Raw genomic sequence first — 26,498 nt, forward strand, 5'->3', positions numbered from 1 at the left:
GTGTGATGTGGTGGTGGATCATTCTCAGCGCTGCAGTGACACTGACGTGGTGGTGATGTGTTAGTGTGTGTTGTGCTGGTGCGAGTGGATCAGACACAGCAGTGCTGCTGGAGTTTATAAACCCCTCAGTGTCTGGACTGAGAACAGTCCACCGACCAAAAACATCCAACCGACAGCGTCCTGTGTCACTGATGAAGGACTAGAGGACGACTGACACACACTGTGCAGCGACAAATGAGCTACTGTCTCTGCCAATGAGGGTGGAGTGTCTCAGTGAGGGGACACATGAACTCCAGGACTTCATGCTGTGTCTGATCCACTTGCACCAGCACAAAACACACTAACACACCACCACCACGTCAGTGTCACTGCAGCTTTGTGGGGGTCCTGAGTGCAAGAACAGTGGTTAAAGGGGGCTCAGTGGACATTTAAACTCTTATGGCTGCTTTCCCAGACCCAGGTTGAGTGTAAGCCCACAATAAACAGAAACCCCAATGGTAATTCTCCACTCAAATTAGCTCCTGGATTAAGCTTAATGCATGTTTTGGAAAGCATCACATTACACTCGTCCCTGCTGTGTAATTATACCAATATTAGACTTTATTTAAACTATGTTTTGGCAGCAAAGTAATGAATGCTTAAAATAGATTTTGCTTTGTGCTGAAATTAACTTCTCCTGCTTTTGTCCAGCCACCGTCATTGTGCTCAAAAAAACATAAACAAAAGCCTGAAAAATTCCCTGAATCTGTTTAGACCTGAATAAAGAGAGAGAGACACGCAGGGCGTCTGTCACAGAGAAGTGTAACCTATAATCTTCAGCTTAAGTAACATGAGTAAAACTTTAACTTCAGCAGCTTAAACCTTGGAGGAGTTGTGTAACAATGTGCAATGTCAGCAGAGAGGGGAAAATGTTATTAAATGAGCAGTTATATATTTGTCTTCATATGGTTTCTGTAAAGAAACAAACTGCTTTGTAGTCCGTGATTTGATCAGTTTCTCTTCCACAGAGCGGGTCCCCCAAATGGCGTGGGATAATCATTGATACATTCAAACCACTAGGTGTCAGTGTAATGTCCAAACAACAAACAGAAGACAACTTCCAGTTTACTCTTTTGGTCAAATTAGAGTTTAATCAGCACAGAGACTTTAATTGTAAAAATGCAAAATTATGTATAACATTAGTGGCAGCCCCTTTGCTTTTCATAATCAGAAATGATTCATTTTACATAAGGTCATTTCACTGAGTTTCAAAATAAAGTGGACATCATTACAAACGTTACACAGCTACATGCCACACGCTACAGTAATAACATTCAAATCTTTATTCCACAGCGAACTGCTCCCTACAAACACATCCTGCTCCACTTACAGAAATAAACTAAATGTAATAAGGAAAGTATTATAGTGTGCATCTCTGTGCAACTTTTCTGCATAAATAGCTCCAGACATTAAAAATCACTGTTACAGCAATAATCTTCAACATAAAATTATATACTGATGTGGACGAAGGTAGCATAGAAACTCAGTGCATATAAATCACACATGAATATCAACACACAATGTTCAATTACGTTTTTAGGACGGATGCTAATAAAAACCTAGTCTCTTCAGTATACTTCAGACTGTCCAGGCGTGTGGGTTATTTATAAGTGATTCTGACTGTTTAAATTTGATTATTTTGTATAATGGCCCTTTGCTTTTAAAACATCTTCAGCCTTGTTATTTTAAACGAGCTGCTTAAAGTTTAAGTGGCATGTTAAAATTTGAAAAGTCCAATTGTACACAACAACACAGCTTCAAATGTAAATTTTAAGAATCGAATGTGATAAAGATGTACGTAGTATATAAACTATTAATAATTCAGCCTCTTATTATTCTCAGATAAAAACATCAGCACAATGCGAGAAATGGAAAAATAAAAGTACAAACATAAACGTGAAGAACAGATATAGAGCACTTTTTCTCTGATTATATCTGATGGGTTTAGCATCAAACCCCCTCTAAGAGGGGAAGGTGTAAAGTATCTTAAAGTGAGAAAGACTCAGCACTGTTTAATGGTCACAGGTCAAAGCTCATGATGATCATTACTTTTAAAGGAAATGAGATAAAGATATATTTGAAACTTATTCACACATCAATCTCTCCGTTCATCACCTTTCCATCGGCAGAAACAACACATCTTTGGTTCCACACTTTACTGCGCAGTCAAATCACTGTGTGATTGGACATTTTAATGCAATGGTCAGCGCATTTTATGTATTCCTTTCATTCTAAAATTCCTTTGTTATGATGAATTGGACCTTCCTAAATATCTCAGTGTCCTGATTAATATAAAACCAGTTTAGTCCTGTGGTACATTTTAATCATTGGCATCAGGTTACATTTCAGTCAGCACTGCAGTATTATTTATACAGAGTCCTCACAAAGGTATTTAAATAAAAAAAAGTCCTGATACAAGCACGTGACCAAACTGGCCTCATGGTGGCGCTAAATATCTCCTGTTTCTACAGTCAGACCTATGGCTCAGACAGCGCTAGAGACACATAAAACCTGTTGAGATTTACACAAGCAAGCAGTGATTCCTACCACCGATCATGAGCTAATGTTTATAAAATGAGCATTTAACTTTTCTGCTACAATGTTCAACTCACCATGAAAAAACTAGTAAATGCTCCACAGAGCAAGTCAGTCATGTTTAAAGTAGCTTATGTTCACAATCTCTGACACATCCAGGCCACTAGGTGTCAGTATATTGGCTGCTTCATGAGAAGAGCAAATAACTTACAGCACCTTTAAGAATAACACAAAAATAACATAAAGTCTGAGGCACAGCACATTTTGAAGCATTTCATTCACAAAACAGTTCAAACCCTTACATTCAACATATTTCATTATTTAAAAAAAAAAGATTAACGGTCCCATTTCAAGAGGTTTTCAACTCATTTTTCCATTTTTCCAAATTGCTGCAGAATCTTGTCATGACGCTGGGTGGAGTTTGTTATGAAAATGTTGATTTGTTTTCTTCACAGGGGCGATGTGAAGCAGGGATCAAGTAGTGTTTTAAGAACTCTCCACACACTCTAGTGACCCTATAAGTGGCTTTTGGGTTTTGATATGGAATGATGACGGTGGAAAAAACAGATTTCTTTGGCCTACAACGCTATGTACCTCTCAACAACTCAAAATGTTCAGAAAACATCAGGCAGTGCATCTGTAACCTTAACATGACTTTGCATGAATAGAGACAAACTCATCCGACGTCTGGTTCCACTCTTCACCACTGTGAACAACACAGACTACTCTGTTGCTTTAGATCAGAGCATTTCACAGCAAGCCTGACCAGACCAACTCTGAATTATTTTGAGAACAACTTGACCCTTTTAACTACACAGGAATTTGGGAAATGGGTGGTATGCCTCTTCAACAAAGTTGTGAGAAGTCAGGGATGGGTATCTGAACTGTGATAAGCAGCTAGTGAAGAAGGTGTCTTAATAATATGGTATTTAATTCCCCTGAGCCTTACAGGCATTGAAACCTATCCAAATAGTTTTGTGCCTGTAGGACAGGTTCAGTTGCATTTTCATTTTGCACACAACAAAAACCAACAGTGTTTAGATACATTTGCACATCACTGTAGTCTTGTCAAAGCTTGGATTCAAGTGCTTCTAAGAAAGCGCTGTGGTATAAATCGGCATGAATGCACCCTCCATCTCTGAACATGTAGAAAAGTGCCCGATGTTGGGGAATAGTCACTGCCAACATCATACTATAGGATATGTTTTAAAGGTAAAGGCACATGCTGAACAGATGTGTGCAATTGTTTGAATAGTTGAAGAACTAATTAATACAGATTTGTTGATTTAAATGAACACACCAAATTAAGGCAAAGTTTAGTGCAGGTTGTCTATGTCTTTGCAAAGTTTAACACTGAGGGAGAATATAAAACACGCCTAATTTCCGCCCCTGTTTCTTCCATCTTGTCAATAAACCACAATAATGAATTATAATTTTCAGAAGGAGGTGTTCACTTATTTCCAGAATAAGACCAGTGCAACTAAACTTACATATTTACCCTTCATTCAGTCAAAATATAATCAAAAAAATGCCACTTCATTAATAATATTTCTGAAAAGATAGAGGATACAAAAAACAAGATTTTGTCCTCATCATTCTTCCTCAGCTCCATCCTTCAGGTCCGGTTCGCGTGTCCAGTTCTGCTGTTACTCACCGTATATAAAAAGGCACAGAGTGAGTGTGAAGAAGAGCTCAGGCTGAGCTTTATCCACAGTTGTTGACGCAGTCCTGAGCTTGATGGAAGAAGTGATAAACGCTGACCAGAGGGAACATGGTGACCGCTCCGAGCAGAGAGCCGGCCTGGATGAAGACTCCACACCAGAGAAGAGCTGTGTGACCGGCCTCGTGCAGCAGACTGCCCACTACCACCTTCAGATACGAGAAGAGCCCGGTGAACACGATCCAGCTGAGAACCTGAGGACACGTGGACACACACATACACACGCTAGGATGTCATGTCCAGGACGATTCCCATGTGTTAATCAAGAGTAACAGCCTCTATTCGTCTGTTAGTGCACTAGATTCATTAATACATTAGATGTTGGGCCACTGTCTGTGAGGTTCTTATGGCGTTCAGCCACATGATCTTTAGTGAGATCAGGTTCTGATGTTGGATTTTTAATTCTCAATCATAAACACCACTTCAGCTCATCCCAAAGGTATAGAAAGTAGGGGTGGGTGATATGGCCCTAAAATATCATCACAATATTTCGGTGTATATTTGTAATAACAATATATTTGGCGATATGATAAAACACTGAATAACAATTTATTAATTTAAAGACCGTGCTATAGCAACAAAATAAATGTTAGGTTTAGTTTTTAACACTCGGTTATTTTGTAAACCACAGAAACTTACCAAGATTCTGATTTTATATAAAATAAATAATATAACAAATAAATCAACCACAAAAACAAAGTGCAGATCATTTAGTGCATGAGCAAATATAAACAATAAAAAAGAAATTTCCATTACAGAGCTTCACATTAAATAAAAAACAGACCCAATAGATGCTGTGCTCAGTGGGTGTGGTCTGTCAACTCGGGTTCCAGCTCAGTGGCTGCTGACTTTTCTCGTACTGAACTATGTGCTTCTGTGTGAGCTGGTGAAACAGATTAACTGTGTTTGCCCCTTTTGTTGTTACAGGTTTCTTGGGTATCTCACACTACCTTGCTTTGTTGTACATCTTGTATTTTGTGACTAAACCACATCCACACGACTGAAGTCAACCCCCCTTTTAGAACAAACTCCTCCACCACAGAGACACATTTCGCCGCACTGCTGCAGTGACTAAATGACTCAGGTAGAGGCCATGAGTGATGAGTAACTGCATGATGTCTTTATATTTACAAGTCAGAATATCTGTGTTATCATCATATGGATCATTTTGAATATTATATTAATATTATAGAGAACGAGATGATGTGGCACAGCCCTGATTGGAAGTATCCTCTCACTCCACAGAAAGCAGTTCAACTGTTCGGTATTGGGAAGCGGGGAGGAGGCTTTACATCCCCTTGAAACCACTGTTGGCTCTGGGCTGTTTGTGCATACCTGTGTCCACAATGGTGTTCATGTATTCACTCATTATAAAGGCTGACCACAAATGTTTGGGCACTGCGTTTCATACATTAACCTATAATTTTCTACTTACCACCACAGCCACTCCTACATTATTCCTGTCCAGCAGAGGTGGACAGGGGCTGAGAGCAGCCAGAGCCAAGAGATACGCAGCAAAAACACATCCCACCAGCGATATAACACCAAGACCAGCACTGGACCTAGAACAAGGCAAACAAGAAGTTCAAAGCACATTATACGTATTTTAATACATTTATAGGGGGATGGATTTTTTTCTACCCTCCTCCAAAAATTACACAGTGCAGCTTCTGAAGTGCTGACCCCAGAGTAGCAATGACAGAGGGTCTATTTATACTCGTACAGAGCACGGTGTGGCTACTCCAGAGAATCTTATTTAGGTTAATGCTTTCTGTGCCTGTGTGCAGTTAAAACATTTTCCACAGTGTGCCCCTTAAAGAAGTAACATTCACTAGGTTTCACACACCTTAGCAGGAAAAACATAGCCACGAAGCAGGCCAGAGGGTTGGCGATGTTTCCCAAGACGACAGAGAGGTGAAAGGCAATGGCTCCATAGGGAAGGCAAGAGAAGCTCTGGACAGAGGGCAGCACCCCATTGGTCAGAGCATTGGACAGTCCCAGCAGAGAGAGCAGGTAAATGTTGTTTAAAGTCCAGAAAGTCACAGCAGGGGCCTGTTTCTCCAATTCCACCTGTTCCTCTGACACCAGTGACGCCCCATTTTTTAACGGGTGGTCTTCATCTTCTTGATCTTTTGTCACTTGAAGCTCGGGGGCTTGAGCTTCAATTTCTGCTGGAGGTGTCACAACTCTGTAGGTCAGTGCAAAGAAGCAGAGAGCAGAGATAGTCAGCATGACAAACAGGAACCAGTAAAAGTCCTGGGCAGGGAAGTTCTCCTTAAAATACACCGGCTTTGTTCCGTTTTCCATCTCCTGACACTCCACTTTCCCTACTCCCTGCCCTAGTGCAACAACACAGGGGAAGAGGGCACTAAGGCCCTGTCCCACGAAAAAAGTCCTGATATATTCTGGAGGGTAGCGATACATAAAAGGCAAGAATGTGACGTTAGAAGTGCAGCACACAAACGCCAGGACAAAAGACAACAGCAGGAATGGTAAAGATCTCTGTTCTCCAGCCACTGTGGTCACCCTGGACCAGAAGATGGCAAGAAAAACTGAAGCCACCACTGCCAGGGTCTGGATGCTGTGAATAACCAAGCGCTCGTTCAGACGTCCAGGAGCAAAGTGGTGAGTTAGAGTCACTGCCACCGGCCCCAAATTTCCAAACGCAATCAGCACAGAGAGATACGCAGGAAGACTCCATCCTATGAATAGAGACACAGAAAACAGAAATCAGCCACACAGCATGTCACATTTAAATTTACAGCATCTAGTGAATACTTTGATCCTTGTTTTTTTCATTCATTCATTGTCTGTAACCTACCCAGAATCACAGAACAAACCACACTCCTCACAGACAGTCACCCTGAGGAAACCCACACAGACACAGGAAGAACACACCACACTCCTCACAGACAGTCACCCAGAGGAAACCCACGCAGACACAGAGAGAACACACCACACTCCTCACAGACAGTCACCCAGAGGAAACCCACACAGACACAGCGAGAACAAACCACACTCCTCACAGACAGTCACCCTGAGGAAACCCACACAGACACAGGGAGAACACACCACACTCCTCACAGTCACCCAGAGGAAACCCACACAGACACAGGGAGAACAAACCACACTCCTCACAGACAGTCACCCGGAGGAAACCCACACAGACACAGGAAGAACACACCACACTCCTCACAGACAGTCACCCATAGGAAACCCACGCAGACACAGGGAGAAGACACCACACTCCTCACAGAAAGTCACCCAGAGGAAACCCACGCAGACACAGGGAGATCAAACCACACTCCTCACAGACAGTCACCCGGAGGAAACCCATGCAGACACAGGGAGAACACACCACACTCCACACTCCTCACAGACAGTGACCCGGAGGAAACCCACACAGACACAGGGAGAACACACCACATTCCTCACAGACAGTCACCCGGAGGAAACCCACGCAGACACAGGGAGAACATACCACACTCCTCACAGACAGTCACCCGGAGGAAACCCACGCAGACACAGGGAGAACACACCACACTCCTCACAGACAGTCACCCAGAGGAAACCCACGCAGACACAGGGAGAACAAACCACACTCCTCACAGACAGTCACCCGGAGGAAACCCATGGAGACACAGGGAGAACACACCACACTCCACACTCCTCACAGACAGTCACCCGGAGGAAACCCACACAGACACAGGGAGAACAGACCACATTCCTCACAGACAGTCACCCGGAGGAAACCCACTCAGACACAGGAAGAACATACCACACTCCTCACAGACAGTCACCCGGAGGAAACCCACGCAGACACAGGGAGAACACACCACACTCCTCACAGACAGTCACCCAGAGGAAACCCACGCAGACACAGGGAGAACAAACCACACTCCTCACAGACAGTCACCCGGAGGAAACCCATGGAGACACAGGGAGAACACACCACACTCCACACTCCTCACAGACAGTCACCCGGAGGAAACCCACACAGACACAGGGAGAACAGACCACATTCCTCACAGACAGTCACCCGGAGGAAACCCACGCAGACACAGGGAGAACACACGACACTCCTCACAGACAGTCACCCAGAGGAAACCCACGCAGACACAGGGAGAACAAACCACACTCCTCACAGACAGTCACCCAGAGGAAACCCATGCAGACACAGGGAGAACACACCACACTCCACACTCCTCACAGACAGTCACCCGGAGGAAACCCACACAGACACAGGGAGAACACACCACATTCCTTACAGACAGTCACCCGGAGGAAACCCACGCAGACACAGGAAGAACATACCACACTCCTCACAGACAGTCACCCGGAGGAAATCCACGCAGACACAGGGAGAACATACCACACTCCTCACAGACAGTCACCCGGAGGAAACCCACGCAGACACAGGAAGAACATACCACACTCCTCATAGACAGTCACCCGGAGGAAACCCACGCAGACACAGGGAGAACATACCACACTCCTCATAGAAAGTCACCCGGAGGAAACCCACGCAGACACAGGGAGAACATACCACACTCCTCACAGACAGTCACCCGGAGGAAACCCACGCAGACACAGGGAGGACACACCACACTCCTTACAGACAGTCACCCGGAGCGGGACTTGAACCCACAACCTCCAGGACTCTGGAGCTGTGAGACTGCAACACTACCTGCAGAAACACCATGCTGCCCCTTTATGTGTTTCAGATGGAGGCTAATGTAGCTTTAGGAGTCTTGTCCAAGGACTGTTATGGGTACAGCAGTATAAAAAACTAGTGTTGTGCTGTAATGACAATGTAAAACTCCGCAAATCTGTGTCTCTGAAAAGCAGAGACAAAGGCATAAACAAAAAAGAAATAAAAAACTAAATATAGTGTACAATCTCCAATATGGTTTCTACATTATAATTTACTATTAACATTTATGTGAAATCTGTAAATTTATACCCAAGTATCCTGGCTTTTCAACATGATCACACACAGATTTTTTTGTATATTTCTTTGAGAGATAGAGGGCGTGTTTGAAATAGTGAGAGAGAAAAATTGTTTACCTTCAGGTAAGATATTCACAACAACGGGCAGCTCAACCCAAAGTGAGTTTACAGAAATCCAGGACCCCATCCCGAACAAAGCCACAAGAATGTGAGTTACAAACGTATGGTTCCACCAGCCGTCGGACATTCTGCTGCAAAAAAATACAAAATGAAAACTGCCCAGTTACATCAGAGTGGCTTTTAAAATCAACTAAAAAAAAAAAAAAGAATAATATTTACAAAGTGTAAAGTCAGTAATCAGTCAGAAATGACATTTACTTAAGCTTACTAAATTTACAAGGTTATGCCTGGCACAACACAGGACTTAAGTAATTTAAAAGTATTTACTTAATGTATTATGTAAACTTATAGAATTGCTATAAATGCTACAATTTACTGAACCTCATTGGAGTTGGTCATTGGAGTTGTTTAAAAGAAATATGGAAGTCATTTTCATTTTATGGCAGATTGGTGGATGTCAAAATATATTCTCATGCATGTCAGAGCCGCATTAACCCTTTCAGCAGTGTGTGCTGCAGTAGCTCTTCTAGAGGATCAAACCAGATGGACCCTGACATTCACTCCCTTCACCATCAGCGAGACTTAGGCACTAGTACCCTGGTCATCCTTCCTTGGTACACATTTGGTTTGTACTCACCATTGCCCCCAACCCTCCCATAAGGTTGCCCTTTTAATAGTGGCTCAGATTCTTACACTAACCATTTCTCCTACTTCTAATATCACTATCAATAGATGTACTGTTCACTTGGCGTTGGAAATGTATTAAAAGCCTGGGATTTTGTTGCCTCCGTAAGATGTGAAGCACACAACTTTTACCCGGGATTGTTTTCCTGCATCATTTACATTGACAGAATGATGAAAACTTGTCCAGTTTAAGTTCCAAGTGTTATATGACTGTGAAAATTCCAACAACATAAAATAATAGCAGTAAGCTGCAATATTTCTAAGTGAATTATGTAATTATCATGGCAGGCTTTCATTTCATGACGAGTGTGTGTGTGTAAAATATTGCATAGATTTCATTTTTGTAAATACTTTCAGTGTCATTTTGATATGAGCAGAGAGTAACGTTAATCATGTATTATAGTAATATTGTAAATATTGTACTGAACAAAATGCACAAAGAGATCCAATATTTGAATGTTATTTTATTTAAAAGAAAAACAAAATACAAAAAAAGCATGTAGAAAAATAATGTCTCTGAAACGGGTCAAAAGTTCAAAACAAGTACCAATATTTTTTAGCTGTTTTAACACTGTAGTAGGTAAACCTGGGAAAACTCTAGTCTTATGAACTAGATAAAAAAGTAATGCAACCTAAATTGAAAAGACTATGAAAGAATCAAATGTTTAGCTATGAAAAGAAAACATATGTTGCTCATTGATCTTCTTTTATTGTCATCAGTTTATGGTGAAATCAGGAAAAATTCATCGGAGCCAGAATTTTCAAGACCCTCAAAGATGTTTTCTTGGTCTATGTTCACCACATCTATGAAATCACTCAAAATCTGAGATGGTGGAGATGATGGGATGGGGTCTTCTTGTGATATTTGTGGAATGTCAATACTCTGGTTCTCTGGTGCAATGTCAGTAATTTGGTTTGGATCGCTGTTTACCTGGTTAACAACATTTGTAGCTGGTTCAGAGATGACACTTGCTGTACTTTGCTCACTTGGCAAAAGCGCCTTCAGTTTGGCGACCATATCCGCCAAAGAAGAGCCTATGTACTTTATCTTTTTGACTTTGGAGCCAAGAATGATATTCTGGAATGTTAACTCGCACCGAAGGGCCGCTCGCTGTTGAGAGTGGTGGGTTCCTTCTATTCTCGTGAGCAGCCGATCTACGTCTTCAACAGTTCTACAGGGGCCACCGTTTTTGGCAACTGTGGCCTGGATTGTTTCCTTGTAAAACTGTTCTTGCTTTTGAGCTTTCTGCCTCTGGCCCGATAGCTTTAACCTCGTCCTCCTCAATCTTTCAATGGGTCGCATATTTGCTCTTTCAAACATGCCATATGGCTTTGGTTTCTGATGTACTTTACCAACACTAACTTCTCTTGGGGATTCTCTTCTCTTTTCCTGAGGTGAGAGAGTGGGCATCCTTGTAGACTCTTCTGCTCGGTTACTCTCTGTCTGAGTTTGGTCTGGTCGTCTTTTTTTGTAAGGATACCCATGACCGAACATGTACTCGCCCATCATCTGGGAAAAGGTGCAAGACTCCAACTGTTTGACAAGTTCCTCCGAAGGTTCTCTGCTGTATTTGCCTCCAGGTAGGAACTCTTTGAGGTCTTCCTCAATCACAGCTGCAAGGACCTTCATTATTCTCTGCAAACACACCCTCAACAGAGTGCCGTACTGATTTTCTGCATTTTCTTTGCAGAATATAAAGACTCCTGGAAAATTCTTCTCTTGCTGTGGGAATTGGAGAAACAGATTGGTCACAGGCTCAGGTTTCAGCAGAACTGAGACATCTTGAGACCACTCCAGGAGCTTCTCATAAAGAGAGAAAATGTACTTACTGAAGAGTATGTACTGCGCATTGCTCTTCAGAAGCTGCCAGAAAGGACCCAAGACTTTACAGTACACAACAGCCACCACACAGACCAGAGTCTGTATAGCCTCATCGCTAGCGTCTTCACTGACACTGTCCAGAATAACGTTCGAATTGTCGTTCAGTTGCTGCAGATCAGAAACAAAGAGAGCAACATCCTTGTGATGGTGAACAAGTCCAGCTGCTGCCTCAAAATAGTTCATGAATCTGTTTGACTTACTGATAGGCAACGTGGAAGGGTTCTTCCTCTCAATGCAAAAGGCGAGCCAGTGCCTTCGGTAAGTGTTGTTCATTTCTTCTGTTGGGCACAAAATCTCAGAAGCCATGTGGATGTAACGAGTGACAGTGCTCTCATCAAAGTTCACTAAGCTTCTAAACCTCGGGTTCTTGTCCCGGCCAAGCTTATCCCCTGTGTTGCTCACAATTTCCCTCTCAAATGACATGATCTGCTTCTCAATTGCCTCAATTAGGTCAAAAAGGAACTGAGAGGTACACTGAAGGAAACTGAGAGGTGTCAACAGAGGTTGATCTGCTTGGGCCAAGACGTAGGCCATGACCTTCCCATTCAGAGACTTCATTACAGCATCTTGTTTGAGCATAAAAGAAAACTGATTCTTGAGGAGATCCATCGACACTTTCTTTGCAGTTTCATTCTTCCCTCCATACAATTCTGCAAGCTTCTGTAAAGACAAAAAGTAGTGATCAAGTAGAGTGACGCAATCACCCGTGTCAAATCGTGGGTCTTCTTCTAGGATTTGTGCTTGAGGCACATGCCTCACTGGTACAGGATCACAGTCCTCCTTTACGCTAATCAAGTGGGATGAAGCATCCTGGTGCTCTGAGATGTCCAATGGTTCATTTTCTTCCTTGATCTCTGGGGTTCGAAAGTGAGATCCTTCTTGGCTCAACCCAGGCAGCTTCCTTCTCAACTTGTGTTCTGTCTCATCCAAATCAGAAACAAATTCAAATGGACTTTGAAGAAATTCTTCAAACATCCCACTTCTCCAGTTACTGCTACTCTGACTGTTTCTGTACTGTATTCTGAACTTTTTTAGACTAGCCTGAAGGAGCTTGTTGGCTTTGTAGATCTTACCATCACTACAGAACTTGGGATCAAAGTTACGAAGCCATGACACTAAGACAACTGGGTCGATTTTTTCTCTTGCTATAAAGCTGGTCAGCTCTAGAATCAGGCCATTGGTAACAGCAGTTAATTTCGCAGAATCAGAAAAATCAGACATTTCCAGCAAATCTGTCCTTCCGATGCCAATGCTATCACATATTGGGCCAACAAACTCAAAATTAACGTCTGAATCGAGAAAGCTTGTCCTGGCATCTCCTGTTAAGCTCATTGCTGTTTCTGTATTCCTCTCTATCAAGCAATGAAAGTCTGTGGCCTGATACTTTGGAAATATCTTCTGAAGCCATTTTATTATATTTTCCCAAGGAAGTTCATGCTCCTCTCTCATTAGTCCAACTTGAACCATGAACCGGTTTGTGCAGGGCCGTTCCTCAAGATCTGAGTGGTTGCCAGTCTGAGATTCCAGGAAATTATTGACAATCCTGAAGTAGAAATCATCCTCTGCAAAGAATCAAACATACACAAGCACAATAAGAAAACATAACACTACTAACATGCTTCAGATATACTGAAACAAAATTATTAGACATTCCGACCACTAAAATATACATAAACTGTATTACATATTAATAAAAGCTCACATTAGTACTTACTCAAGTCAGTAGCGATGCTCATGGCACTAAGATCACTGAAACTGGAGTCTTCTAGGTCCTCCATAACGACACAAAGAAGAGCGGTGGCTTGGGTCGTGGGCTTTTAAACATCCAGAGGACCACAATCTTCCAAATAAAGGTCAGATAAATGGATAAATGTTTTAGTACTATTGGACACAAACACGTCGTCCAGTCTCTGCTCGCTGTGATATCGCACAATGGTCACTTTTAAGGCTTGGATGGGTTTATGCAGCATCACAAAAATAAACAATTAATCAGACAGAGGTTGAAATAAATTCAACACCAGATTAACAGGAGGAATCTCTAAGTGCCCTCCCAGTCTAGAAGCAGACATCCAAGCTAGATGGGAGGAATGGTTCGACAAAATCTTAGTTTTAACCAAAATATAATTAACCAAGTGCAGAATTTAAGAAGCAAACAGCAAAACAAAACTTGTTTTGTTTAGGGATGCACCAATCCAATATTCAGATCGGATATAGGCCCTGATATTAACAAAATTAGCTGGATCAGGTATCGGATAAATAGACAAATCCATGGGACCAATCCATTCACTTTCAATTCAAGTTATTCAGGCTTTTCATTTTTAGCTGCTACGTTTTATTTTGAACTGCACTAAACGTTTGCATATTTACAATGTTTGATCACTGATTTGTATTAGACCAAGTTATTGGTTTATTCTCAGATTCAGCTGATAGATTTTATTTTGGATTTTTGTTTACACTAAATATTTCAAACTAAGATTGATTACTGTTTGTGTGTTTGACAAAGTACAGCTATTTACTTTCATTTTTGACTGATACCTTTGATTTATTTTAATATATTTTAAGAAGCTTGACTGCTTTTTTTAAATTTGTATTTGAAGGCTGTGCCTAGGTCCTGCACAACTGTTCATTTTATGGACAAATAATAGTATTTCAGTACATTTATACCTATGTGTCATTTTGTTATATTTTGTTAATATAGTTGTTAGAAATATTTAAGTAAATCCTTATGTTTTAAGTCTCTCCCAAAAGGTGAGTTATATGTTTTATTGATTAAACAATGGCATCGGATCTGTACGGGGTATGCACCAAGTTTATGTATCTTATCGGAACTGAAAACGTCAGATCGGTGCATCCCTAGTTTTTGTTGATTACATTTGGGTTGAAGGGACCTTTTTTTTGAAGAACCATCCTTTTATTAACACATGATACATCTATGTTACTGACTAGTCTCATAAACGCTCATGCACAATTACTACAGTTGCCATTATTATCATTATTAGTAGTAGTAGTAGTAGTATGGGTGCATGCAATAGTGCATGCAAAACCACACCAACATGCGACTGCACAAAGCTTAGAACATGAAAGAGGCTCAGTTAAAGTCCAGAAACACATTGATAGACAAAACTTCAATGCTATTGTTAGAACTGGAACACAACAGTGGTGATCAAACTGGGCTAAAGGTCACCAGACATGTTGCAATTCCCAAGAAAAAACACAACATTTCCTGATATTGTTATTACATTTCTCTGTTCTTCAAACTTAATAATATTCATCTGCAAATTTTTTTTTAGTTTGAATGCAGGGGTAGTCGCATTTACTCTGTGAAATATACTCAAGTAAAATATCGATGTATATAGTCCATCCAGAGTCATTTTTATTTATTTGTTCACATTCAGTCTCTAACTCTCCTGTGTGTAGAGTGATGGTGATTTATCACTTCATTTCAGAACAAAACTGTGCTGCAATAAATTCCACTGCAATTTGAGAAGCACTTAAAGATGCCCTCCTGTGAAAATCTGTCTAATCTTGTTCGCATATCGGTTTAGTGTTGTTTATACGATCGAAGACATGTCCTGAGTGAAATAAACAGTCAGCTAAGGATTCCTGCCATGAAATTGCAGCTTTTTAAACAGTGTCAGAAACATGGATCAGACAGCCAGGGTTTCATACATCACACACCTAAGGAAGCACGCCCATCAATGTGGGCGGGGCTTTGACCTGCAGGCCAGAACGGGATAGAGATAGAGGTGGAGACTAACTGCATATTCATATTACATATTCATATTTTAATATTAAGCGTTTTTATTAGCTTCTTTTTTATATATAAACTCTGGAGGTACTTTGACATACACTGCAATAATTATCTATATCCAAATAACACTGCTTTTATCTGGAGTATAGTTTAGGCTGCTCTACACAGTTTGCTCAGTATTTGATCTGGTTTTAAGTTGGTTAAAGAGTTTATTTATTTAAAGCAGACATAAAAGCTTTTTAACAATTACACACTTTCACACATTTAAAACTGTCTGTGTCAGTAGCTTGTTGACTAACACACGCCTTTAAAGGAGGTTTTAACTGACTTTCTATTGAAATTTTTCGTTCCCCCTTAAGTTCCATTATATCACCATTTAAGGTGGAATGTAAAATTCCAACAGGAAGATAATTCCACCTTTCTTAAACGACTCAGTTTAGATGCACTTTATATAGCGTTTACAACTGAGAAACTATAGCATCCGCTAAAAACACATGTTTAAGGTCTAGAAACTACGTAAAAACCGGGCCAATAAAAAGGAACCCACTGTTGTTGTTGTGAAGTAGCTAGATACCTTTTACACTCTTTGCACTTTAAGACATATGTCTATTAAGAAGGAATTACCATATAATTATTATAAGATTGTTTTATAGTACATTAAAGTGTTTCTCACCTAAACGATGCTATTTCTCAGTTATAGAAACGAGATTGAACGCCTCCGATCTCCTTCAACCTCGAAGTGAGAAACATACTCGAAGATTTCAGCGTGAGGTCAATCTGAACTGGAGCCTGGGGTCCGCCCCAAACTGCCCAATACACTCCCTACTCCCTACTTAGTGCACTAGATTGGGTTCAAAATTGCAATGTCAATGATGCATATGCATATTTGTAAAAGAGCTTAAGAATAATTGACTTAATTGCTTTTCTATTGCGTATTTTCATGCTCTTTCTGAGTCAATTTCTTTTAAAAATAATACATTTATTTACATTCCTCTCAAAAGCCTCTATGTGTTGTTATTTGCTGATCGGGTTATTAAACATTGAAGACTGCTTTTTTAACACAATTAACCAAAATAATTAAATGTTATACACATAAAAAGAAGCTTACCAGACGAATACGTTTGCTTTAACTTTTAAATGTCACAATCTAAGTTATTATCGATATTAATATATAATACCAATTAGTGAATATGTGCCGATAGCAAAATAAGTTTTATCATTTATAGTTACCTTTGCTATTTTAATGTTGTAGTCTTTTGTTTCTGTCTGTTATCCTGGTTTTGATATGCATGATTATGTGCAATAAAATATAATAAGTAAAAGAAGGGTAATATTTCATTACACGAGTGCACTACGTAGGGAGCAAGTGTGCATTTGCAGTTTAAGCCGCACACGGGACTCTGTGGCGCACGGCTTTATGGGAATCGAGTTCTAAAAACAAAGGAGGACTGCAGCAAATGTGCCTACGGTTTAGAGCCACAGCAGGTGAGTTATTGGTTAATTTTATTTAATTTCATAAACATAAATACTGTTAATATGCAGGCAGCTTATGTTTAGTGACTTGAGCATTGCTGTTTTTTTTAGTAAACCGAAGACCAAAGTCCGTGAGTCTGTTCGTGTAATAACATGTTTAATGCATTTTTTAAAATCTTTACATCAGACATTAACTCCAAAAAATGAGATAAGGGCTGGGCTTACAAGAAAAAATCTTTTTAAAACAAGAGAACCTGAAAACGGAGGACCTTCTGAAATCCAAATTATGTGGTTAGGACCAGCAGATCAATACATCAATACATCGAACAAATGCATTTAATCTTTTTAAAAAAAATGATATATCATTGCTTTCATCAGAAAGCCTCTTTCCACTAAGGTCTTTATTCAGATTCCGGAGCAGGCTCAAGTTTCCACAACACACACAGTTTTCACAGAAACTACAACAAAACTAATGATGGAAATGAGCTGATGTGTTCTGTACATCCCTCAGAGTGTGTCTTCCTAGAACCGCAGGATTAGTAGATTATATCCACACCCAGAGCTAATTTAACACCCCTTGTATATGGGTGCTCTTTGAAGTTGCTAAATTCACTACATATAGAGGAGTGCAGAGTGTACGTTATTGGGTTTGCTTTTTGTTTTTCTTTCCTAAACCAATTTAGATTTGACATGGACAGTCCCGAGTTAGCCCCTCCAGATGAAAACCCGGTGAGTGGTCCCTCCCTCACTCCACGTCCTGAAGAGGAGGTGATATCCCAGGCCACACAGAGAAGACAAACCAAGAAAAGGAAAGTCAGCACCCCGAAAGAGGAGAAGAGCAAGAAGAAAAAGAAAATCAGCGTCCGAAGACCTCCGAGACCCAGTTACACCGTCCAACACGGAGAGGACATGCTCCTCATCATCTCAAACATCGACCAGTTCGACAGCGTCAAACGAAAAGTATTCAAGAAGAAAATTAAAGTAGAGGCAAAGGCAAAGACAAAGAGCACTTCTTCAGTCAAGAAAAATAAAGCTCCCCCCAAACGGAAAGCCTCTAAACTCACAAAAGAAGCTTCGGTCAGTGATGTTCATCGGGAGGAGTTTAATTGGGGCTACAGTCTCCCAGTGGAGGTTCTGGTTAAAATCTTTGAGCTGGTCGTTGTTGAAGAAGGTGCTGTGCCTTTTCTGTGCAGGTGGGGAGTCTTGATCCTTAGCTCATTTAAACCTGAGAAATGATATCATTATTGAATTATGAAAGTCTTTAAGAGTGGCCCATATCAAATGTTCTGACCAAATCTGATTTTTCTCTTCACACTGTTGTTATAATGTGATTTATATCTAATACTAATCTAAACAGATCACACACTACAGTCTGACCAACACATGCACAAAAGAACAATGCTCCACTAATTCTGTCCAGAGTGAAATAGTCTATGGTTTCCATTCAAATAATTTTTGTTTTGAAGCTGATGGATTGGAAAATGTTTTACTGTTCAGAGTTGTAAAAACCAAATAATTTTTAAAAAATGATTTTCAATGTGAAAAATGGAATTTAAGGGCAGTACAGCTGTGCAACAAGAGTGTCACTGTGTGTGTGACAGGGTGAGTGTGTAGTGCCTTGTGATGGACTGGCACAGATTTGTTATGGCCTTGTGCCAAATAATTTGAGGTAGGCTCTGGACCCACCACAACGTTAAAAACGATAAAGCGTTTAAGGAAAATAAATGACGAATAAATGGATTTTAATATAAACACCTTGAATATTTTAAATACGAATTTCAGAAGTCAGGGATACTTCCAGGGTTGGCACGGTGGCGCAGCAGGTAGTGTCGCAGTCACACAGCTCCAGGGACCTGGAGGTTGTGGGTTCGAGTCCCGCTCCGGGTGACTGTCTGTGAGGAGTTGGTGTGTTCTCCCCGTGTCCACGTGGGTTTCCTCCGAGTGCTCCGGTTTCCTCCCACAGTCCAAAAACACATGTTGGTAGGTGGGTTGGTGACTCAAAAGTGTCCGTAGGTGTGTGTGTGTCTGTGTTGCCCTGTCAAGGATTGGCGCCCCCTCCGGGGTGTATTCCCACCTTGTGCCCAATGATTCCAGGTAGGCTCTGGACCCACCGCGACTCTGAATGGATAAGCGGATACAGATAATGAATGAATGAGTGATATTTCCACAATTCGAGCAGCTTTTACACAGACCACAATAATATAATACTGACCTGTTAAAAACCTGCTGAGAAGGCTCTTCTCGTTTGTAATTCTTTCACATGTTTAAGTTCGTTTCCTCATTAATGAGTGACAGGAATCTGTCAGGAATTCCTCACAGCTGTCCATCTGTTCCTCCAGGAAGAGTGAAATTTTGAGGAAAGCCCAGACAGATTGATGTTCAAGTCACATTAATCCTGACCTGGGTGTTCAGACTGAGGCTCACTGCTGTGGATCAGATTTTGGTTTCGGGGTCAGATATCGGTACCTGTCTGAAAGTGGCCCAAAGTGTTTATTTTTTTCCCCACATCAGTGTCACTCATGAAGAACTAGATCAGATTTGGGCCACCTTAACCTTCTGTGTGAATGTAGCCTGAGTGACACAGTCTAGTGGGGCTTTTAATGTTCGTTTGGCTGTAAATAAAGTAGTTGAGAGTGATTTGGTGTGAAACAGAGAAGGTTCTGGCCAGGATTGCTCTGATTCATATTTCCTTTAAAGTGGTGGTGAATGGAACCAGGCGAAAAAGCGGGTAAATGGGTATTCTTTGTGCACCATTTTGCCCTATAAGTCCCTAAATGTACCGTACCATTCCCCCACATATGCAATTCAAATACAAGATATTCTCAGAGCTACTGACAAAAACATATAAGACATTAGCTGTGTGTTTATACCCAGTTCATGTGAAATTTCTTTGAGGAGCTTTTAGAAGCAGACGTTCGGCTTCATTCGCCACCACTGTGAATAAGTCTCCAGAGTTAACCATTTAACATCAAACCTCTCTCATTCACATTCACATCTTAAAGCAGAGAGTTTGAAAGCTGGTGATTGTCCAGATGTTTGTGCAGTAACCCTTTGATATTACTTTTATTGTGACAGGGTCGGGAGAGTGTGTCGTCTGTGGAACAGTGCTGCGTCGTCTCTGACTTTGTGGCGTAATGTTACTATCGGTTTCTGCTGGACAGAACCTGGTAAGAGTCAGGCACCTGGAACTCAACAGAAGATTACGAACACTATAACGTGGCTAGCAGAAGACAGGTCAGTGGTCTTGTCTTATCTGTATTTTAAGCACGTATAAAATCAGTAAACACGTGATTAAAACAGGTCTGTATCACGCAGAAGCTGTTCCTCCTTTTAACGTTTTTCCAAGGTTCTCCCAGCTGAGGGATTTCTCACTCTGTCACTGGAAAAAACAAGTGGACTTCGTTGTTAAGGTATTTAGAATCACAACCAAACAGCTGTTTTACTGACACCTAGTGGCCTGGTTTGTGTATCTGTAGATACTAGACTAAATGTATTGTAAACATAGCTGAGCCTGTTGGAAGCTGAAAATGTTGGGCATTTTCATTTTGCTTTAAATAAAAACATCTAATGTACAAACATTTAACTCACATTCCTAAAAATATTTTGCTGCTATATGGTGCAGTTTTCTGCCTGATGAAAGACTAATTTTCTCAGGGATCTGGTGCCTACAAGAGTGCGGGAGATGAGAGAACTGAACCAAATCAGGGAAAGCTTGGCTATGATTAAATAATTGATTGTAGCACAGGGGTGTGAACATACCATCTCTGAAATATGGATATGCTCCACCAAGTTTAAAATAAGCATAAAATCAAAGAGTCACAGCCTACTAAACACAGCAAGTGGAAAGGGGAAGAGGATGTAAATGAATTTAAAACCCACATCATTAAATACTATGACATGTAATTATGAGGCCCTGATCCATCAGGAAAGTGGAGCCAAGTAATGAATCATGTTTCATCTGGGGCTTTGTTAAATGTAAATGATCGGTGCTTCCCCTGCCTTTAAATTGTGTAGCTCATGATCAACAACTGATTCACCTGTTTTTCCCTTACCTGTAATATTTAAATTTAAATAAATATTTGTATTTAATTTTAGACTGTAGCTCAATCCAGCGTACATCTCAGGTCTCTGAAGCTGTCGTACTGCCAGGGTGTGACAAAAGAAGCTTTTGAAACGCTCAGCACCACCTGTCCTTCTCTGCAGAGTATAAATGTCCAGCACACAGAGGTTTGTATGAAGTGATTGTGTTACAGTGCTTTACATAGACCTGGGATTCTATCAGTTTCTGTAATAAAATAATACCCGAGATCTTCCTGCTGTGGTTTTCTTACCGGCTGAAATAAAATATCTGGTGTAGGGCTGAAAATGAAGCAGGTAAAACTTTTGACATAAAACGAATAAAAGTTTCTTTCAGTTTAATGATTTCCAGTCCCACCAGACACTTCAGTTCCTTTCCTAGAGACATGTGACTCTCCACTTTTGAAAATTAAAAAGAAGCAGCCAAAATGCATAAGGAAACGCTAAAAATGAAAGAATATGTAATGTTGAAATGAGTTAAGAATATGTCGTGTGTTAAGGCCTGGGAAGTGTATTAGTAATAAAGTCCTTCTACACGGAACGTTCCTAACACATTAGACAACACGTTTGGAGGAGAACAAACGGGGACTGGATGAGAAAAGATAGCATGAATGAAAGACACTGCGTTATATATGAAAAGTGTTGGTCATTTGGTTGAAGCTGAATTCGTGGAACATAATCCTAATCACAGACTTGGTCACGAAATCTGTTTGATGTTGACTTTCGTGTAATTCTCTGGTGTTTTTTGTAGTTTCAGGACAATGGCCTGGTTTCCTTCCTCGAGACGCATGGAAGTCAACTCAAAAGGCTTTTTTTTACACACAGCACAAAAAGTGACAAACTACTTGGTGTTTTATGCGTAAGGCAGCAGTTCTCTTTTCACTACCTCATTTCTGTTTTTAAGAACACAATTCATTGCCGAAGTGTGTACGTGAAGTGATAAAACGTGTTTGTTCACAGAGAGGGTGTTGCCCTGAGCTCCGAGTATTGGAGATCAATACAAAGTTGGACAGTGGATATTGCCCTCTTCCGATCTGTATACAGGCTCTGCAGGCGGGCTGCCCAAAGCTCCAGGTGAACGTCTATATTTACAGCAAGCTACATACACATACAAACATAACCCCGAAGAGAACTAATCGTCATACAAACTCAGAAGAGCATTAGTCATTTATTCAAGTATTTAATAATGACACTAAATAAATTGAAGATATGTTTTTTTTGTGAACCACCTTAAAAACTACATGATAATGGCACAGATTTATAAAAACACTAAGTATATCTCTTTAAAATTTGTTGAGGTTACTGTAGTTCTAGATTACACACTCTAGTCCTCATTCTGTTGCTCGTCAGACTTAGCTTACTGTCTTTTATCACTGTTCCTCAGGGCTCAGGACCCCCACAGAGCAGGTGTGATGTGGTGGTGGGTCATTCTCAGCGCTGCAGTGACACTGACGTGGTGGTGGTGTGTTAGTGTGTGTTGTGCTGGTGCGAGTGGATCAGACACAGCAGTGCTGCTGGAGTTTTTAAACCACTCGATGTCACTGCTGCACTGTGAATAGTCCATAATCAAAAAATATTCAACCAACAGTCTCCTGTGACCACTGGAAACAAAGTATGCAGAACAACATATAGCCTAGAGCTTGGACCCTCCCAGGCCCACACAGTGACCCACCAGTCTGGCAGGGTGAAGGCAGGCATGTGCTTCCATCACCTCTTTATGAACTGCCCCTAATGCAACACCACTGGGCAAACTATAGTTCGAAGAGTGCCACCTCCCCAGATCTGTCATATCACCCGATAGGGACTTCCACTCTATATTTGTAATGATATTGAAGACTCTGACAGCCTTACTGCCCTTCCTGTACACTTGGGTCCTCCAATGCAGGTCTTCTTTCCATCCTCAAATTCAGACATTACCTCAATCTCTGTGCTTCTTTCTCTTCTTTAAAATATCAATTGAAAACACCTTTATTTCCCCTCTGTATTTTCATCAGTTCATTGCTGAAAAAAAAAAAATTCCCCCATGTATTGATATAAAGCAACTTTGAGTATGAGAAAGTCACTATATAAATGAAACCTATTATTACGATTTTTTTTTTATTGTTGTCTCTGACTTCTGGCCTTGGATGCCTGAGGCATTAACAGAGATCAAACCAGTGACATCCTGACGATAGGCCCATGTCTTAGACCGCTGAGCACCTCTGGAGCGCACCTCCTCTTTTAGCTGTTGCTGTTTTTACTTCCTGATTTTCCTGGTTTAGGTTTTTAGGCTAATGAACGTCAGCCCCATTCCAAAAACCATCCGTAACTCTCCCAGCTCCACGCTTGGTTTCCCGCTGCTGGAGGAACTGTGTATCGCCTCTTCCTCTCATTCATTTATGACAGACCAAGACTTGCTGAACGTTCTCCATGGTTCTCCTCTCCTTCGGGTTCTAGACCTCCGTGGCTGCTCTCGGGTCACAGCCACAGGACTCTACAATCTGCCTTGCCAAGGTAAACATGTTTTAATGACTACAGAGATAAGAAGCTTATCTCTTATTAGAAATAAATCTTTGATGATTGATTAGTGTTTAGTGAATAAACAGTTTATTGCCAGCAGTTATTCATAATTAATTCTAATTGAGCATTTCTCTGTATAATCACAATGTGTGTGATTGGTATTTATGCAAATGTTTGGAGACACTTTCCAAGCCATTGCATCCCATTATATGTAAGAAACACTATGCTAAAATGTATGCTCTTATTACAGCTTATATACCCACTGATCAGCTGTAACAATACATTTGCCTCTTGGTTTCTACACTCACTGTCCATTCTCTCAGCTCTACTGACCACACAGGAGCACTTCGTAGTTGTATAATTATAAACATTAGTCTGCATACTTTTTAAAGCCTCCCGTGACCCTGTTTTTCATTGCTGATTACATAAAGTAGTCTGTATTTCAAGCACTAGACCAGTAGTTCCTGACTTTTCACAAGTTACTAGGCTCAAATGTATTTTTTTTTTTTTGGTTGTATAATGTTTCACTTGTGCTTCACCTACATAATTTACAACATATTCTCTTATTCTCTGATTGTGCTTTAGCTCTTGAGTGTTTCTACTGGGGGCTGTATTTTAACAGCAATGCAATGGTGGCATCCAACAAAGGTCTTCACTTGCTGACTCAGAAATGGAGCAGTTCTCTGAGAGAGCTGGATCTCACAAACCAGCCATTCTCTACAGAGGACCTGGAGATCGCCATGGGTCATCTGGCTCACGGCCCCACAGCTGAGAACTTCCGCTCACTTAATCTCAGCGGGACAAAGATCTCCTCTTTAGCTCTCAGGTAATGAATAACTCCTACCTCTCAGAACACAATAGCTCATCTACACCACAGTGATGTCTAAGGCATTATATATTTAATCAATATAATATAAAAAATGTTTGAATAGCCCTGGTCAGATTGCGTGGTTTGTTGACACCTTGGACCTCTCAGCTTGGGCAGGAACAGTAGGAACAGTGCCAAGCATAGACAGTGGTACGAAACCCTCAATGATCTATGAATTCATTTTCTGGAGCCTCTTCATCGTTGTAGGGAAGAGACCATAGGTCGTACAGAAACCACATTTGGAGGGTAGATGTAGTTGGCGTGCATCTCGGAGGACAAAATAAATTACACTGATTAGCCTAATGGTGTGTATTTAGGCCTATATATAGTGTTTAGGTCTATATCTTCTAGACCTTGAGGCATAGAGACGAAATCTTTTTTTTTTTTTTTTTCCCAGATTCTTTTGGTCCTGACATTTCAAAAATTGATTAGTCAAAATTTAACTCCACTCAGTTTAATTTTGCACTAATTTGCATAATTTGCAAAACTTAATTTTGCGTACTAGTCTGGGGATTTTTGTCCAGTTCTCCTGTATTTAGAAATTTTCACTTAGGAAAAGTTAACAAAGTAACCAATTATCCCAGGGACTGTTGAACTCTACACTACTGATCATTTAACCTTTCATCTTCTGTCAAATTAACAAGAGTAATTGATTTTGATTTCACAGGTTACTCGTGGCTCAGTCTACAGCTCTAACCTACTTGAATCTGTCGTCTTGTCGTTATCTTCCACGGGGACTCAAACGGGTTTATCGAGGCCAAGAGGACATTCAACAGCTACTAGACCACTTGGCCTAATCCAGTGCCTGGTTTTGAATATGATTCTTGAAAACTTGCATTAAAAGTGCATTCCATGTATGTTTTTAAATATGTATTATCGTTGTCACTTAATGTCTGTCGGAACAAAACCAATGTCAACTATGAATGTCACTTATTGAGGAAAAAATCTGTTTTATTTACATTTTGTCCCCCGTTTGACTGGTCAATTCTTCATTAAATTGCTGGTTTTTAAAATTCTCTACGACATTTAAAAACAACAACATGGAAATGTACAGGTTGTCCCAACAATTAATTTACGTGCAATTCATTTACGCTGGGTGACACTGGTGAAAGGCTTTAGATTTAATGTTTTTTCCTGATATTTTACCAAGAAGTAACTGTGTTATTAAAACTCTTCTAGGAAGTGGTAGGAGTTGATGCATTCAGTTACTTTACATTGAAGCACTTCATTCCAACTTGCCAAAGTATTACTGACAGGTATATTTATATTGATTTTCACACAAGCACAGGATATGGGATAAAGCTGTTTATTAACTGTAATAAACATTGCATTAAAGTGCAGCTGATAAAGAAACAAAGAAACATTAAACTTCTTAGTACTAAAGAATGATTAAAAAGTTTGAATAAAGATGTATATTTTCATATACTCAGTGCATTTTCATTTCTTGCCATCAAGCATGCTTTCTAGTCCCCTACATGAGCTCCAAATAAAAGACTTCTAGGTCTTAACTACTCACAGTCCTCAGACATTTTCAGCCAAGCTGTAACACAGTTTTCTTAATATTTTGCCTTAATGATTGTAAAAGAAAAATGCATGCCATGTTTTCAACACTTTAAAATGAACAGTACAGAAAAAGGAATACCGATAAACTAAAAACCCATACACACCCAGAAATATAAAATTCTCAGAATTCTTTTATACAAAATCATTATTAATACGGAATATTTGAGTATTTACAAGATGTAAAAGTTGGTATATGTGCATAAAATATATGCCCTCATCAAAGAATTCACCATATTTTTCCAATATTAATTAGCCCAATTTATAAACGTCAGCTCTAAACCAAATTGGGTACCATGAATAGGAGAGTCATTGATATTTTTAAGTAAAGGTTTGTTTT

The 26,498-nt window shown here is 40.4% G+C and overlaps 2 protein-coding genes across 5 annotated transcripts; one reads left to right on the forward strand and one right to left on the reverse strand.

Annotated features, from left to right (window-relative positions):
• Positions 1 to 1,121: 1,121 nt before the first annotated feature.
• slc52a2 (solute carrier family 52 member 2) lies at positions 1,122 to 16,474 on the reverse strand. 3 transcript variants are annotated; one of them, XM_066674022.1, is made up of 5 exons: positions 16,355 to 16,441; positions 9,362 to 9,492; positions 6,141 to 6,996; positions 5,730 to 5,856; positions 1,122 to 4,488 (listed from the first exon to the last, which is right to left on the reverse strand). In XM_066674022.1, exons 2-5 carry the CDS (start codon positions 9,489 to 9,491, stop codon positions 4,279 to 4,281), a joined length of 1,323 nt encoding a protein of 440 aa, XP_066530119.1. In that variant the 5' UTR covers position 9,492; positions 16,355 to 16,441; the 3' UTR covers positions 1,122 to 4,278. The 3 variants fall into 3 exon arrangements, with proteins under 3 accessions (XP_066530119.1, XP_066530118.1, XP_066530117.1); XM_066674021.1 differs by having other exon boundaries at positions 9,362 to 9,495; positions 16,355 to 16,440; XM_066674020.1 differs by lacking the exons at positions 1,122 to 4,488; positions 5,730 to 5,856; positions 6,141 to 6,996; positions 9,362 to 9,492 and adding exons at positions 10,549 to 13,492; positions 13,645 to 13,770 and having other exon boundaries at positions 16,355 to 16,474.
• Positions 16,475 to 17,074: 600 nt separating this feature from the next.
• On the forward strand, positions 17,075 to 25,856 carry fbxl6 (F-box and leucine-rich repeat protein 6). Of its 2 annotated transcripts, XM_066675638.1 has the most exons (11): positions 17,110 to 17,166; positions 17,266 to 17,285; positions 17,838 to 18,347; positions 20,230 to 20,388; positions 20,501 to 20,564; positions 21,250 to 21,381; positions 21,983 to 22,090; positions 22,192 to 22,305; positions 23,493 to 23,724; positions 24,316 to 24,556; positions 25,266 to 25,856. In XM_066675638.1, exons 3-11 carry the CDS (start codon positions 17,845 to 17,847, stop codon positions 25,393 to 25,395), a joined length of 1,683 nt encoding a protein of 560 aa, XP_066531735.1. In that variant the 5' UTR covers positions 17,110 to 17,166; positions 17,266 to 17,285; positions 17,838 to 17,844; the 3' UTR covers positions 25,396 to 25,856. The 2 variants fall into 2 exon arrangements, with proteins under 2 accessions (XP_066531734.1, XP_066531735.1); XM_066675637.1 differs by lacking the exon at positions 17,266 to 17,285 and having other exon boundaries at positions 17,075 to 17,166.
• Positions 25,857 to 26,498: the final 642 nt, after the last annotated feature.

The sequence above is a fragment of the Hoplias malabaricus genome, chromosome 6, assembly GCF_029633855.1.
Source record: "Hoplias malabaricus isolate fHopMal1 chromosome 6, fHopMal1.hap1, whole genome shotgun sequence".
In the NCBI taxonomy this organism is placed as follows: Eukaryota; Metazoa; Chordata; class Actinopteri; order Characiformes; family Erythrinidae; genus Hoplias; species Hoplias malabaricus.